At 38.4% G+C, this 14,000-nt stretch overlaps 1 protein-coding gene across 3 annotated transcripts in view; it reads right to left on the bottom strand.

Annotated features, from left to right (window-relative positions):
- rock2.S (Rho-associated, coiled-coil containing protein kinase 2 S homeolog) overlaps nucleotides 1–14,000 on the bottom strand; it is a 127,970-nt gene that overhangs the window by 24,682 nt on the left and 89,288 nt on the right. For 2 of the 3 annotated variants that reach the window (XM_018264206.2, XM_018264207.2), the window contains exons 8-17: nucleotides 12,563–12,654; nucleotides 10,519–10,678; nucleotides 9,299–9,362; nucleotides 5,419–5,510; nucleotides 4,247–4,295; nucleotides 3,798–3,933; nucleotides 2,494–2,585; nucleotides 2,167–2,413; nucleotides 1,352–1,458; nucleotides 839–998 (exon numbers count right to left, since the gene is read on the bottom strand). In XM_018264206.2, the coding sequence (XP_018119695.1) occupies nucleotides 839–998; nucleotides 1,352–1,458; nucleotides 2,167–2,413; nucleotides 2,494–2,585; nucleotides 3,798–3,933; nucleotides 4,247–4,295; nucleotides 5,419–5,510; nucleotides 9,299–9,362; nucleotides 10,519–10,678; nucleotides 12,563–12,654 (1,199 nt within the window). 3 annotated transcript variants of the gene reach the window in all.

Below are 14,000 nucleotides of genomic sequence, written 5' to 3' on the forward strand. Positions count from 1 at the left end.
CAAGTCACATGACTTGGGGCAGCTGGGAAATTGATAATATGTCTAGCCCCATGACAGAATTCAAAATTGAATATTAAAGAATCTGTTTGCTCTTTTGAGAAATGGATTTCAGTGCTGAATTCTGCCGGAGCAGCACTATTAACTGATTCATTTTGAAAAAAATTTTTTTCCCATGACAGTATCACTTTAACAAGCCACTGCTTCTGGCATGTGAGATTTGGTTCCAAATTAAACCAACCGAGAAGAATTAAAGGGGTTGTTCACATTTAAACAAACTGTTAGCATGATGAGACAATTTGCAATTGGTTTCTATTTTTTTTTTTCATCAATATTTTTATTGTTTTACAAACAAATGCAATATATACGTATCAAAATTTAGACAGGTTATCATAGGCAGTGCAGACGGATGTAAGTTACCAGTGGCAAATGGTTTCTATTTTTTATTATTTGTGGTTTTTGAGTTATTTAGCTTTTTATTCAGCAGCTCTCCAGTTTGCCATTTTAGCAGTCTGGTGGCTAGGGTACAAATTACCCAAGCAAACGTATTGATTTGAATAAGAGACTGGAATATGAATAAGAGAGCTCGTGAATAGAAAGAGGAGTAATAAAAAGTAGCAGTAACAATAAATGTGTAGCTTTACAAAGCTTTTGTTTTTAGATGGGGTCAGTGACCCCCATTTGAAAGCTGGAAAGAATCAGAAGATAAAAGACAAATAATTAAAAAATTATAAAAATAAATAATGAAGACCAATTGAAAAGTTGCTTAGAATTGGCCATTCTATAACATACTAAAAGTTTACTTAAAGGTGAAGCACCCCTTTAACCAATCATATTGTACCTTTCATTGCTTCTGATTTGGTCTCCTCAATGGACTGGTAGATTTTGTTCTTGTCAGCCAGGCGGGCCTTTGTGGCTTTATGTTCAGATTCCTCTTTCTCAACGCTTTGCTGTAGTGCTTTCAGTTTGTAGGTCATATCTATTTCCATATTGCTCTTTTCCTACAGGTAAAAGAACAGGAGAGGTGTAAGGACTAACAACCATTCCATCCTATATTGTGGCAAGTTTAACACCATGGCAGTAAACAAATTAGAGGACTTTTTTTTTTTTTTTTAACGTCTTTGTTTTTATGATGAAAAGTCATGTGATTTTAGGGATTCAGATTTGGTTCGGCCAGGCACTTGGATTCAGCCATATCCTGCTGAAAAAGGTCAAATCCCAAACAGAATCCTGGATTTGGTGCATGCCTACTGCAAAAGCAGCAACAAGAATGCTAGGTTTTATAAACAGATGCTCTTTTTTATGTAAATGGCAGCCCCACCCATATATTTCATATGAATCCCAAACTTCTTACCTTCTCCAAAATGGCTAGCCTTTCGTGCAATTTCTGCTTTTCTGCTTCTGCTCTTGCCAGCAGCTCTTTGCCTTTCTTTAGTTCCTCTTCCAAGACACATATTCTCCCTATCAACAGAAACAAAATGGAGGGTGACTCAGGTCTTGCCAAGCTTTAACGGCATGACTTATATCACAAAAAGGATGCCAGTGTCACAGAAGGCACTGCCCTTCTGCCATTGTCTCACATATATACTTCTAACATACACAAAACTTTATACATATTTATTATTCATAATGGACTATAGCTATGCTAGGCATAGGATTCTGACTGACTATGCTCGCCAACCCCCAGGTCAATAGCCTGCACACCAGATGGTTTCATATTAGGGTAATATTACATTCTTCTTTGGGAAGAACTAAGGAAGGCTGTAGCCAAATAAAATGCCGAAACAAGCGGAATATAGAGGCAGGTAACCAGTTTCTAGAACTAGGGAAAACGCTTCAACAGGAAAATGAATATGGCACTGCCTCTCAGTATTTAGATTAGACAAACCACTCGAGAACTAAATTACTTGTTCCATGGTCCTCTGCTTGTAAGCAGAGATGATTTAGAACACTGATCTCTCAAAGCAGTTGCTTATTTTTGAATTCCAGGCTTGGATGTTTTGGATGCTGGTGTTGCTCCCCAACTTTTTTTACATTTGAATGTGTTTCACAGGTAAAAAAAGTTTGGGGACCCCTGATTTAGAGAAAGGTATATTTGTAGTTTTTTTGAACTACACAATACACAGTCAAGGTGAGCAAGCAATTACACATAACTGGCAGAACACATACCTTGAAGGTCACTTATTACTTCTGACCCCTGATTGCGGTCCCTACGTTCTGACTCCAAAGCAGACTGCAGGTTAATAAAATCCTTTTCTAGTTTCAGCTTAGCATTCTCCAACATGCAGGTCTTATCCTGAAGCTCACGGTTGTTGGTTTCTAGCTGCTGTATCTGCTTGGACATCTCAGTCTGAGTCTTCCTCAGCCGGGCAGCTGCATCAGACTCTGTGCGGAGCTGCGCATTGGCTTCATCCAGCTGCCACAGAAGAAGGATAATAATAAGAAAGGTACTGGGCTGGATGGGTTTGCAATATTGTTAAAGCAGCTCTTGCCCACCTGTCTTTGTAGCTGATTCATCTTCTCGTTCGATATTTGGGAGTTTTGGTTTCTCCTTTTCAAATCTTCAAGTTGATCCTTTAAACTGTTCACTGCAAAATACAAGTTCTTTATTTGATCCTGCAAGGAACACGGTGTTCCCTAAACGTTTATAACTTTAGTTAATAAGGACAATGCTTAAAGGGATTCTGTCATGATTTTTGTGATGTAGTTTTTATTTCTAACTTTGGATGGAACTGCTTTCTGGCAGGCTGTTGTTTCTCTACTCAATGTAACTGAATGTGTCGCAGTGGGACCTGGATTTTACTATTGAGTGTTGTTCTTAGATGTACCAGGCAGCTGTTATCTTGTGTCAAGGAGCTGCTATCTGATTACCTTCCTATTGTTCTGTTGTTAGGCTGCTGGAGGGGGGAGAGTGAAAGGGAGGGGGGTGATATCACTCCATCTTGCAGTACAGCAGTAAAGAGTGACTGAAGTTTATCAGAGCACAAGTCACATGACTGGGGGCAGCTGGGAAACTGACAATATATCTAGCCGCATGTCAGATTTCAAAATTAAATAGAAAAAAAGCTTTTTGCTCTTTTGAATAACGGATTTCAGTGTGGAATACTGCTGGAGCAGCACTATTAACTGATGTATTTTGAAAAAATATTTTTTCCCATGACAAATGGTACAGGGGGGATACCTAAATCTCAGGTGCCCATCCTGTGGCCCCACAGCTGTAACATTTACATCCAGCCATTTCACCAACCACTCATTAATATGTTTACATAATCTATGTCCTTTCACTTTTATCTACATTTGCACATCCAGGGTGAGGCTCAGTTTGTTCCTCTCTACCTCCCCCCCCCCTCATTCTTGTAATCTGAGCTCTGAGCTCAGAGCTATGAGTGAGGAGGGAGAGGCTCAAGCAGTAAGTGATGTCATACCAAGCTAATATGGCAGCTGCTTTCCTAAACTAACAGAGACAGTGTCTAAAGCTGTTTACTCAGGTATGGAAAAACATTCTAAAGAATCAAAATGGCTTTTTAACTTGCATTGTTTTAGCTACTCTATTGACAATAAACTGCCTTGGTAGCTTTCCTTCCCCTTTAAAGAATGTGTGTCCTAATACTTTAAAGGCTTTAGCACTGAAGGTACATAGAAATCACCTACTGAGCAATCCCCCAGACCTCTCTTCCTTTCTGATCTCTCACTAAGCCCTTCCTTGATTTAGGTGTACCCAGTGGTGCTTACACATCAGGCCTTGTTTATTATTCCAGTAGTAAATAGTGTTTCAGTACTTTCCACAATACCATACGGACCTTCATTTTCCAAGCTCCGCTTCTTGTCAGCATCATTCTCGGCTTTTCTTTGGTACTCTGTGCTCTTGTGCTGCAGAAGAGCCTTCTCCCGCTCAAGCTGCCTGGTTGTCGACTCTATGCTCTTCCTAGCTTTTGCCTGAAAGCCACAATACAAAATGACAGCTCAGATCCATATTTCGCCATGTAGATATTGGATGTGCAATAAGCTCTTTGCCATTCCAAAAATGGCTCCAGTTTCAACTAGGCTGCGAGAGATTCTGGGTTGCCCAAATGCTAGATGTACCATAAGAAGGACCTCACATGCAACAAAGGAATACAGAACATGGTTATAAAAAGTTTGCTACTAGTCTAGTAACCCATATAAACTGATTAGCAGGTGGAATTTAATAACAAGCTACTTGATAATAACTTTGCATCTTTTATTGCTTTACCCTGTACACAGCACTCACCTCTTCATCCAGCTCCTTTACGATCTTCTCCAAACGTAAATTTACAGCTCTAGGAAACATTCGAAGATTTGAACCATTACCATGAATATTAAGTTTGCCAATATCTGCTGTCCACTAACATTCCAAAATATGTCATAATCAGAGATCACAAACCTGCAGAACACATCTTTTATCCCACTAGGAGTATGTATAACCACCTCAAAATGATTGATTAGTCAATTTTGGTACTAATGGGACAGAATCAGACTGACATATTATGATCATGTGTTTTACAGAAATTGGTCCAGCCATATGGAGCCTACTTAAAGGGGTTGTTCACCTTTAAATTAACTTTTAATATGTTGTAGACAGTGATATTTTGAGACAATTTGCTTTTGGTTTTCATTTTTGATTATTTGTGGCTTTTGAGTTATTTAGTTTTTATGCAGCAGCTCTCCAGTTTGTAATTTCAGCAATCTTGCTGCTAGGGTCCAAATTACCCTAGCAACCATGCATTGATTTGAATAAGAGACTGGAATATGAATATGAGAGGGTCTAAATAGAAAGATGAGTAATAAAAAGTAGCAATAACAAAAATGTGTAGCCTTACAGAGCATTTGGTTTTAGATGGGATCAGTAACCCCCATTTGAAAGCTTGAAAGGATCAGAAGAAAAAGGGAAATAAATCAAAAAGTGTAACATATAAATAATAAAGACCAATTGCAAAGTAGCTAGGAATTGGACATTCTATAACATACTAAACGTTACCTCAAATGTTTTTTTTTATTAACAGCTGACAAACTGGTTACCGACAAACAGCATGGCTAGGAACAGTTCCCAATAGGCTTTGGAATATTTTTGAATATTTCCTAGTTGCAGTTAAGCTGACTAGCTAGTCATTAAGTCATACTGACCATTAGTTACTAAATGGTACTTTAAGCTGTTCCCATTTTATAAAGCTATGACATGAAGCAAACCCCACATTGGGTCATTCAAACATGGAGTGTGTAACGAGCAGTAAAACAATACCAATACTAATGCATTACTAGTACTACCTATACCTAGTATTTACTCTCTTTACTTTCTTGGCAAATGCAAGAAATGTTCCTGCACCCACCCACATCAGCAGGAAAAGAGAATTATTTTCAAACCAAATCATATAGTTCTTCACTGCAGGGACACTGGCCAATTACCTGAATTTTTGCTCCAGCTCATCTTTGGTTTGCATCTCATTGTGGAGCTGCTCCTCCAGCTTGTTAATGACTTTTTGCAAATGCGCTGACTGCTGCAATTAGGGTATGGAAGATATAAATTAATTTCAAGACATTAATTGTTAATAAAACATTTATTGCTTTAAGACCAGCACTTATTATTTGCAACTCACACCCAAACCAGCATATTGATCCAGCTAGCACCCATTACCAAACCCAACACAACACAACAGGGGCACAAGGAAGGAGGAGGATCTGGAAGTACAGAGGTTGCATTGGTATTAGAAAAATCTACTGGCGCCAACCATCTGTTCAATAAATGACTGTATCTGACCTCTTTCAGAAGAGGTTTCCAAACTGTGAGGCTAAATGCAGTTCAAGGACATCTGATCCAGACAAGAAACCTTAAAGGAGAAGAAAAGCTCCAAGACAGTTAATGCTAACAGATTAGCCACAATAGTGCAAACTAGAATGCTATATTTCTTCTGCAAAATGCTTTACCATACCGGAGTAAACAGCTTTAGAAGCTCTCTCTGTTTGTTAGGATAGCTGCCATGTTCACTTAGTGTGACATCACTTCCTGTCTGAGTCTCTCCCTGCTCACTCATAGCTCTGGGCTCAGATTACAGCAGGGATGGGAGAAGTGAGGTGGAGAGGAGCAAACTGAGCATGCTCAATCCCTAGCCCTGGAGGTTTATGCTGAAAACAGGAAGTCCGATACAGAAGCCCATGTGTACACAATAGAAGGAAAGAAATGCTGTTTCTTTTGACAGAGGACTCAGAGCAGCATTAATTTGAGGGTTTACTGATGTATTTATATAGACCTTTCTGATAAAGCTTACTTAGTTTTAGCCTTTCCTTCTCCTTTAATTACATTTGGTGCCAATATGTGGTTTGGGATATTCTAGCAGCAAGGCAGCCATTATTAAGAGTTTATGTCTATGAAGATTCTAATTTATCCAGGTCATGATATATAGTATCTAGTAGAATAAGTCAAAGTCAACTGGACATTTAGATTTTTTCTTGTAAAACGTTTCACCACTCATCCAGTTGGCTTCTTTAGTTCACCTGAAGTCATAGAGGTAAGCAAACTCACAAATATCCAATCACAATGGTTCTATTGAACTTCAGTAAGGGGTTGGCTGACTGAACTTCAATGGAACCATTGTGATTGGATATCCGTTAGTTTACTAATATCAAGGGTTTAAATGACGGGGAATTTCACTACCACTTCAGTTGAACTGAAGAAGCCACTTGGATGAGTGGTGAAAATTTTTCAAGAAATACTCTAAGGGGCAGTTTTATCAAAGGTCGAAGTGAAAAATTGAATTAAAAAAATTCGAATTTTGAGCTAATTTTTGTTTACTTCGACCAGGGAGTAGTCCAAATTCAATTGTGATTTTAAAAATATTTGAAAATTCTAAATTTATCATGTACTGTCTCTTTAAAAATTCTGCTTCGATCAATCGACATCTAAAACGTGCCAAATCGCTGTTTTAGCCTATGGGGGACCTCCTAGAACCCATTTGGAGTCAATTAGTGGACTTTGAAAAATCAAAGGTTTTTTTGGGATTACTTCGATTCATACGATTTGAATTCGATCGAAAATGGACCTATTCGATCAAAAAAAAAAAAAAAAAAAAACTTGAATTCAAATTTTGAAGTATTTCAAATTTGAAATTCAAACCTTGATAAATCTGCCCCTAAAAGTCCAGTTGTCTGACTTTATTCTACTAGATACATTAAGGGGCAGATTTATCAAGGGTAGAATTGAAAATTCGAATTTAGAGTTTATTTTAGTGTAATTCGACAAGGGAATAGTCCAAATTTGATTTGAACTTAAAAAAAATTCAAAATGTATCATGTACTGTCCCTTTAAGAATTAGAATTCGACTATTTGCCATCTAAAACCTGCTGAATTTGTGTTTTAGGCTACGGGGGACCTCATGCAATCAATTTGAAGTTGTTTGGTGGACTTTTTAAAAAAAAAATTAAAAAAAAATTTGGTGAAAAAATTTGAATCGAATTTGATTCTAATTTGCAGCTCCATCCTAAAAAAAAATCCTTTTTTTTTTTTTTAAAATAGATTTTGATTGGTAGTTTCTTTTACGAATTTTGAGTTTATGGGAGTTTATAGAAACTCCCATAAACTTGAAATTTGACCCTTGATAAATCTGCCCCTAAGAGTTTATGTATCTCCAACTTCTTAGGAGCTAATTAAAACGCTTCCCTCCACCCCCCTTCTACCCTATCCCCTCTCCTTCCTTTACTTAATTGTTAAAATTCAATAAAAAGCATTCTTTAAAAAAAAAAAATGGACCTATTGGCTGTTATTGGCCCCTGCAAGTCAAACTCAGTCAGTTGTGACAGCTGCTTATCTGCAGGTTGGACGTTTATGAATTAAACCCTATGCTTTTAGCGTGATATGAAAGCTGGTATATTCCCAAACTACTCTGGACACCAAGTACAATTCTCGCATTCCAGAAAATCAGACACCCTCTAATCACGGACATCTGGCGCTTTTCTTCTCCTAAACAGCTTTAATCTTTAATCAGTTCGGTTTTTGTTAGGATCTGACAGCCATAAAAATGCCAAAATCCGACGCTCGAGGCAAAGGGGAGGGGGCTTTTAAAGGAAATCAGATCCAAGCTAATCCAAAACACACACACACAGAGCCACGCTCTGCCGAGGGAGTAAATATGATTCTATTTTCTGATAAAATGAGCCAGCGAGAGGGAGAAATGTCACAATGTCACTGCAAAAGGCTGGCGGCTATCAGATTGGGCTAAGCATGAAGTTTTGTCATTTCATAGCACCCAACTGGGAAAAGTGCCAGATAATGGCAAGTAATGCATTTACTGGCGCCTAGGCTACGACTAAGCAAATATTAAAGGGATACTGTAATGGGGGAAAAAAAAATTCAAAACGCATCAATTAATAGTGTTCCAGCAGAATTCTGCACTGAAATCCATTTTTTTTATATTAAATTTTGAAATCTGACATTGTGCTAGACATATTGTCAGTTTTCCAGCTGCCACAGTCATGTGACTTGTGCTCTGATAAACTTTAATCACTCTTTACTGCTGTACTGCATATTGGAGTGGTATCACCCCCTCTTGTGTATTGGGGAATCTATTTAATTGCTCATTGTGTTATAAGTTTGAGACTGTGACAGTTTATTTATGCGGATGGTTTTGTTGTTCAGTGACATACTGTATGTATCCCTTCTACACATACTCCTAGCAAAAAAACTCATTGGGCTGCATAGGCATTCTTTTCTTTCAACATATGCAAATATGCCCATTAAACAGAGAATGATGCAGAGGATGACAGCTCATTGCATTGATTGTAGCTCTGTAAGTCCCCAGCTCACCACCAAGGAAGCGAGCATACTAACTAAAGCTGGCCAAACAGGGGCCGATAAAAGCTGCCGACAGACTGAGTCACCAGCTTATTGGCCCGTGTGGGGCGCTCGGAAAGTCGGCCAGATGTCGATCGGGCAGGGCTAAAAAATCCATCGCGGCTGCATCTGTTCGTCCCACGATTCGACTGCCCCTATGCCATACATTATGATCTGATCGTTGGGCCCTAGGGACCACAATCGGATCAGCCCGATATCGCCCACCTCAATGTGGGCATATGGGGGAGAGATCCGCTCGTTTGGCGAAATCGACAAACGAGTGAATCTCTATGTATATGGTCACCTTAACTGAGTGGGCATAGCTGTGGATATGTTGCACGCATCTCCTGTGCCCATTTCTCTATGTTATCCAACCTTACAAATTATTTTATGCATGCTCATCGCTTAGCGCAATCTTTTTAATGCAAGTCTTTCCTCGCCAGGTGCTGCTGTCGTACTCACCTCTTTCATTGGTTGGACAGAGGAATTTTTCGCCTTACAATTTTGGGAAGACTCGCTTAACAATCTAAAAGAAAATGTTAAGAAGTAGACATGAAACAGCTCTCTCTCTCATAAAAATTCTTGGTCAAAGAACAAGATTCCTAAACAATGTCAGACTTTCAAGTATTTATATTATGGTTTAGTCGCTAAACAATGATGTCATGTTAAGATGCAAACACAATGCACAGCTAAGGGTTAAACCCATGTCTGCCTTCCATATTCTTATCTCACCAAAATGACATTTTTTGCTTCCAGAACAGACCTTGGAAGAAGTAGCACTGACTAGTGCTGAGCGGATCTCTATGTGTATGGTCACCTTTAGGCCTTGTGCTGACCAGCATTTATGCATAACTACAATACAAATCAGTCTGGGGGTGTCAAGTCAGTAAAGGTAGCCATATATGGGCCGATTAAAGCTGCCTACAGAGCATGTTGGAAGCTTATTGGCCAGTGTATGGAACCTTCCCCACTCGATATCTGGCTGAAAATTGGTCAGATGTTGATCAGGCAGGCTTAAAAATCCTGTTGAGGTGAGGAACACATTGGCTCATGGATGAAGTCCTCTCTCCAACTGCCTGCTTGTACTATATAGTGATCTGACTTGGCTGAAAATGGGATCTTATTACAATACCTTCAAGTAATCTCCCAAATGACAGATAAGTCAGTGCACTGCTATAGTGCTTGCCTTGTCTGAGCCACAGAATTGGTATCGTCAATTAAGCTCTTCTAGAAAAGCTATGACAAGGTTACACAAAGGACAGCTATCACAAATGCTTGCCCTTTTATCAACCTAAATGAAATACAATAGAACCCCCATTTTACATTTTTCAGGGGACCAGGAAAAAATGATGTAAAATCCGGGGAAATGAAAAATCAGGGAAATAAGTGCCATAAATGATTGGTGCAGGACTGTATAGGGGGGCATACTAATTGAATTGACCATTTACAGGCAGAACCATGGCAAAATATACATCTGGTTAGTATTTTAAACCTCTTTATTTCACAAATAATAACATTCATAGAGGTGAAAAAAGCAGTTTTTGGGAACATCAGGACAAAATTTTGATGTCAAATCTGGAAAAACATGACTTCAAATCAGGGGACTTAAAATCGAGGCTTCACTGTACACAATGTTGATATTTGCCACTGCTTTTATGACTACGTACTGCGGGCAGACTTACAGATTTTCACGGTAGTAGGTGAAACCTACGAAAGGCAATTGGTTTCCTGCAAAGGCTTTCGGGATAGGAAAGGTTTCCACATCTCCCTTGTCATCTTCGATGTCGTCAAAATTACTGGTGTCAATGTCACTAGTCAACTCAGGCACAACAGGAGCAACCGCTGGAAGCAGGGAGAAAAGAAAGCTTGGCATGAGTTACTTCTCGAAAAAACATTTGGCTCCAGCCTAGAACTTAGAGGTCCAGGGATAATGAACGGCTAAAGTGACCCACAGCACAGGAAAGATTGGTTCCGTATAATCCAGTTATACATTTGCAGAGTCAATGGGGAACATGCCTGTTCAGCTTTATGCTAAAACACCGTATCTGTATCAATATGCTTGAGAAATGGTTTATATGTTGTAGAACACTGGGGGTGGGGTTCCAGTTCTAATGAGTTAAAATTGAAAAAACTTTATTACCAAGCTTGTATTAAAAACAGCTGACATGTGCAGTCACCTGACGTGTTTCATGCCTCGTTATGGAACTTAATCAAAGCCTCTGATGAAGTGCCAGAATGAGGCATGAAAAGCGTCAGGTGACTAGACCAGTCATAGTCCAGGAGATAAGTCTCCTTTTTTTACTTCCTTGTTTTGTGACAAAAAGTGATGCGATTTCCCGCCCGCCCCTAATTTGCATATGCAAATTAGGATTCAGTTCGGCCAGGAAGAAGGATTCGGCCGAATAAGAATCCTGCTGAAAAAGGCCGAATACTGGATTCATTGCATCCCTACTGTTTACAAGGAGGAGTTCTGAGCGGCAGACGTAAGTTTCTAAACCAGTTCTTATGACCAAAGACAGAACTAGAAATTAGTTAGAGAAAACAGAAAAACTACAGATCAGACATTCCTATATACATTCCTATATATTACGGAAACAGACATTTTTTTTTCTCTTTTCAAATTTTAGTGATAGTGTCCCTTTAAGTCATGCTGCACAGGTACCCAGCATTCAGACAGCGGAGTAATGCTACACAACGGTGACATTGATAAGCCAAAATACTGGAATCTTTGTCCTCCTATTGCTAAATACTAGTCAGAGCCCTTGCCATCTCCCTCCACGTACCACAAACATTTTTCTTCTTCCTGCAGATCCACTACACAGGCTGCGGCATAGACTATTTAAAAACTCACTTTAACATGAGTACTTAGTCAAGGAATTAGAGAAGCCATCCTATTTATAATTTAATAATTTGTGTGTGTGCATATATATGTGTATATATATATGCACTGTTTAATACACTTGTTTTAATCATAAGGAATCCTGGTGTTGCTGGTCTTCAATATATATAGTATGTATATATAGTATGTATATACTGTGTATATATATATATATATATATATATATATATATATATATATATATATATACACATATATATATATATATATATATATATATATATACACATATATATATATATATATATATACATACATATATACATATATATACATATATGTACATATCTATATATATACACATATATACATATATACATATATATATACATACATATATATATATATACATATATACATATACACATATATACATATATACATATATATATACATATATACATATATATATACATATATACATATATATATACATATATACATATATATATACATATATACATATACATATATATATACATATATACATATACACATATACATATATACATATACACATATACACATATATACATATATACACATATATACATATATATATATATATATATCTGCCTGCGGTATGTGATTTTTATTGCATATTCATGAACATGACATGCATAACGCATACACGAATGCCCAATTTACTGAGCTAGTGAACTACAATATGCCTTTCAGGGAGTGCTGGGATCTAGAGTAGTATAGGTGTGTGATTCCAATTTCAACCTGTACAAGCTGAGCTTAGGGGCTGTGGATGGAAATACAAGGTTAGATCAGGACCACCCACAGCACAGCATCACCCACCTGACTGAGGCGCACATACTTACTTTCCCGAATGTTGTCCCAGTTCCACTGGTCGTTCTTGAAGAAAGGGTGCTGCTTTATGTCTTCAATTCCGTTCCTGCCAAGTCGTACCTCTCTGTACATAGCAAAGCAATGAAAAGGTTACATTTGCAAAAGGCGACTTATCCATTTGTGCAAATGAAGGTCTTATTATTGTACGAAAGGGCTAGGAGCCTTCCCAGGCAGCTATCCCCCAAGCACTATATATCAATCCCATAGAGTGGGCTTCAGCCCACCTCTTCTGATCCTGCAGCATGCGATTAATACATGAGAGCAAGCGGGGGGAAAACAGGCAGCCTGTTAAAATGCCACGTGTAGAATGAAGCCGTTTTCCACCCCGATTCTGTGTGCAAAGGGAAGCTCAGCCAATATCGGCCAGCATTTAAATTAAAAAGGATCCTTTCAGAGGCTGCTGCCAAGCCATATGACAAGGGAGGCATATGGAAGTTTGCACTTGCACTGCCAATATTCATTAACCCCTTGGCGGCAGAAAATCCAAAGGAATCTCTTCTACCTTCCTTACGGGTTAATGCACAAACCCCCTTCAAGTTCTAAAAAGCGATGTATAAACAAACAGTTCCAGAGAACAAATCGATCAACGGCTTCTGCAAAGTAACGTTGGATTCCTTGAATTCGGCTCACTGTCAATATTTTCATTGGCCGCAGGGAGTCTCAGGAGAGTCAGGGAAACAGGCCTGGCAGTGATCTGTGGGGGTGCAAGGGTGTCCTATACACAGGGTCCCTTATTTGAGCTAAAGAAATCAGAATTCTCTAGGCATCTACAGGCTACGGTGGGGATGAAATGAGCTCCCTCCTATGTACTAGATGTCTCTCTGAGAAATACATGAAAAGAGCAATGTAGCCAGTTTTATTTAAAAAATCCATTTATTTCACTGAATTAAAGAGGAAATTTACTTACAAACAAATCAGTAGTTTTCTAATTTGAAACGGCTTATTAATTACTTGGGGGGGGAATTACTAGTATTTTAAAGTGAAAATCCAAGGAGATTTCTAATTTAATATTTTAAAGGAAAACTATACCCCCAAAATGAATACATGAGCAACAGATAGTTTATATCAAATTAAGTGACATATTAAAGAATCTCACCAAACTGGAATATATATTTAAGTAAATATTGCCCTTTTACATCTCTTGCCTCAATCCACCATTTAGTGATGGTCTGTGTGCTGCCTCAGAGATCACCTGACCAGAAATACTGCAGCTCTAACTGTAACAGGAAGAAGTGTGGAAGCAAAAGACAGAACTCTGTCTGTTAATTGGCTCATGTGACCTAACATGTATGGTGTGTTTGCTTTGATTGTGTGCACCGTGAATCATACGATCCCAGGGGGCAGCCCTTATTTTTTTTAAATTGCAGTTTTCTATTTAGGATTACCCAATGGCACATACTACTAAAAAAG

Source organism: Xenopus laevis, chromosome 5S, assembly GCF_017654675.1.
Source record: "Xenopus laevis strain J_2021 chromosome 5S, Xenopus_laevis_v10.1, whole genome shotgun sequence".
NCBI lineage: Eukaryota > Metazoa > Chordata > Amphibia > Anura > Pipidae > Xenopus > Xenopus laevis.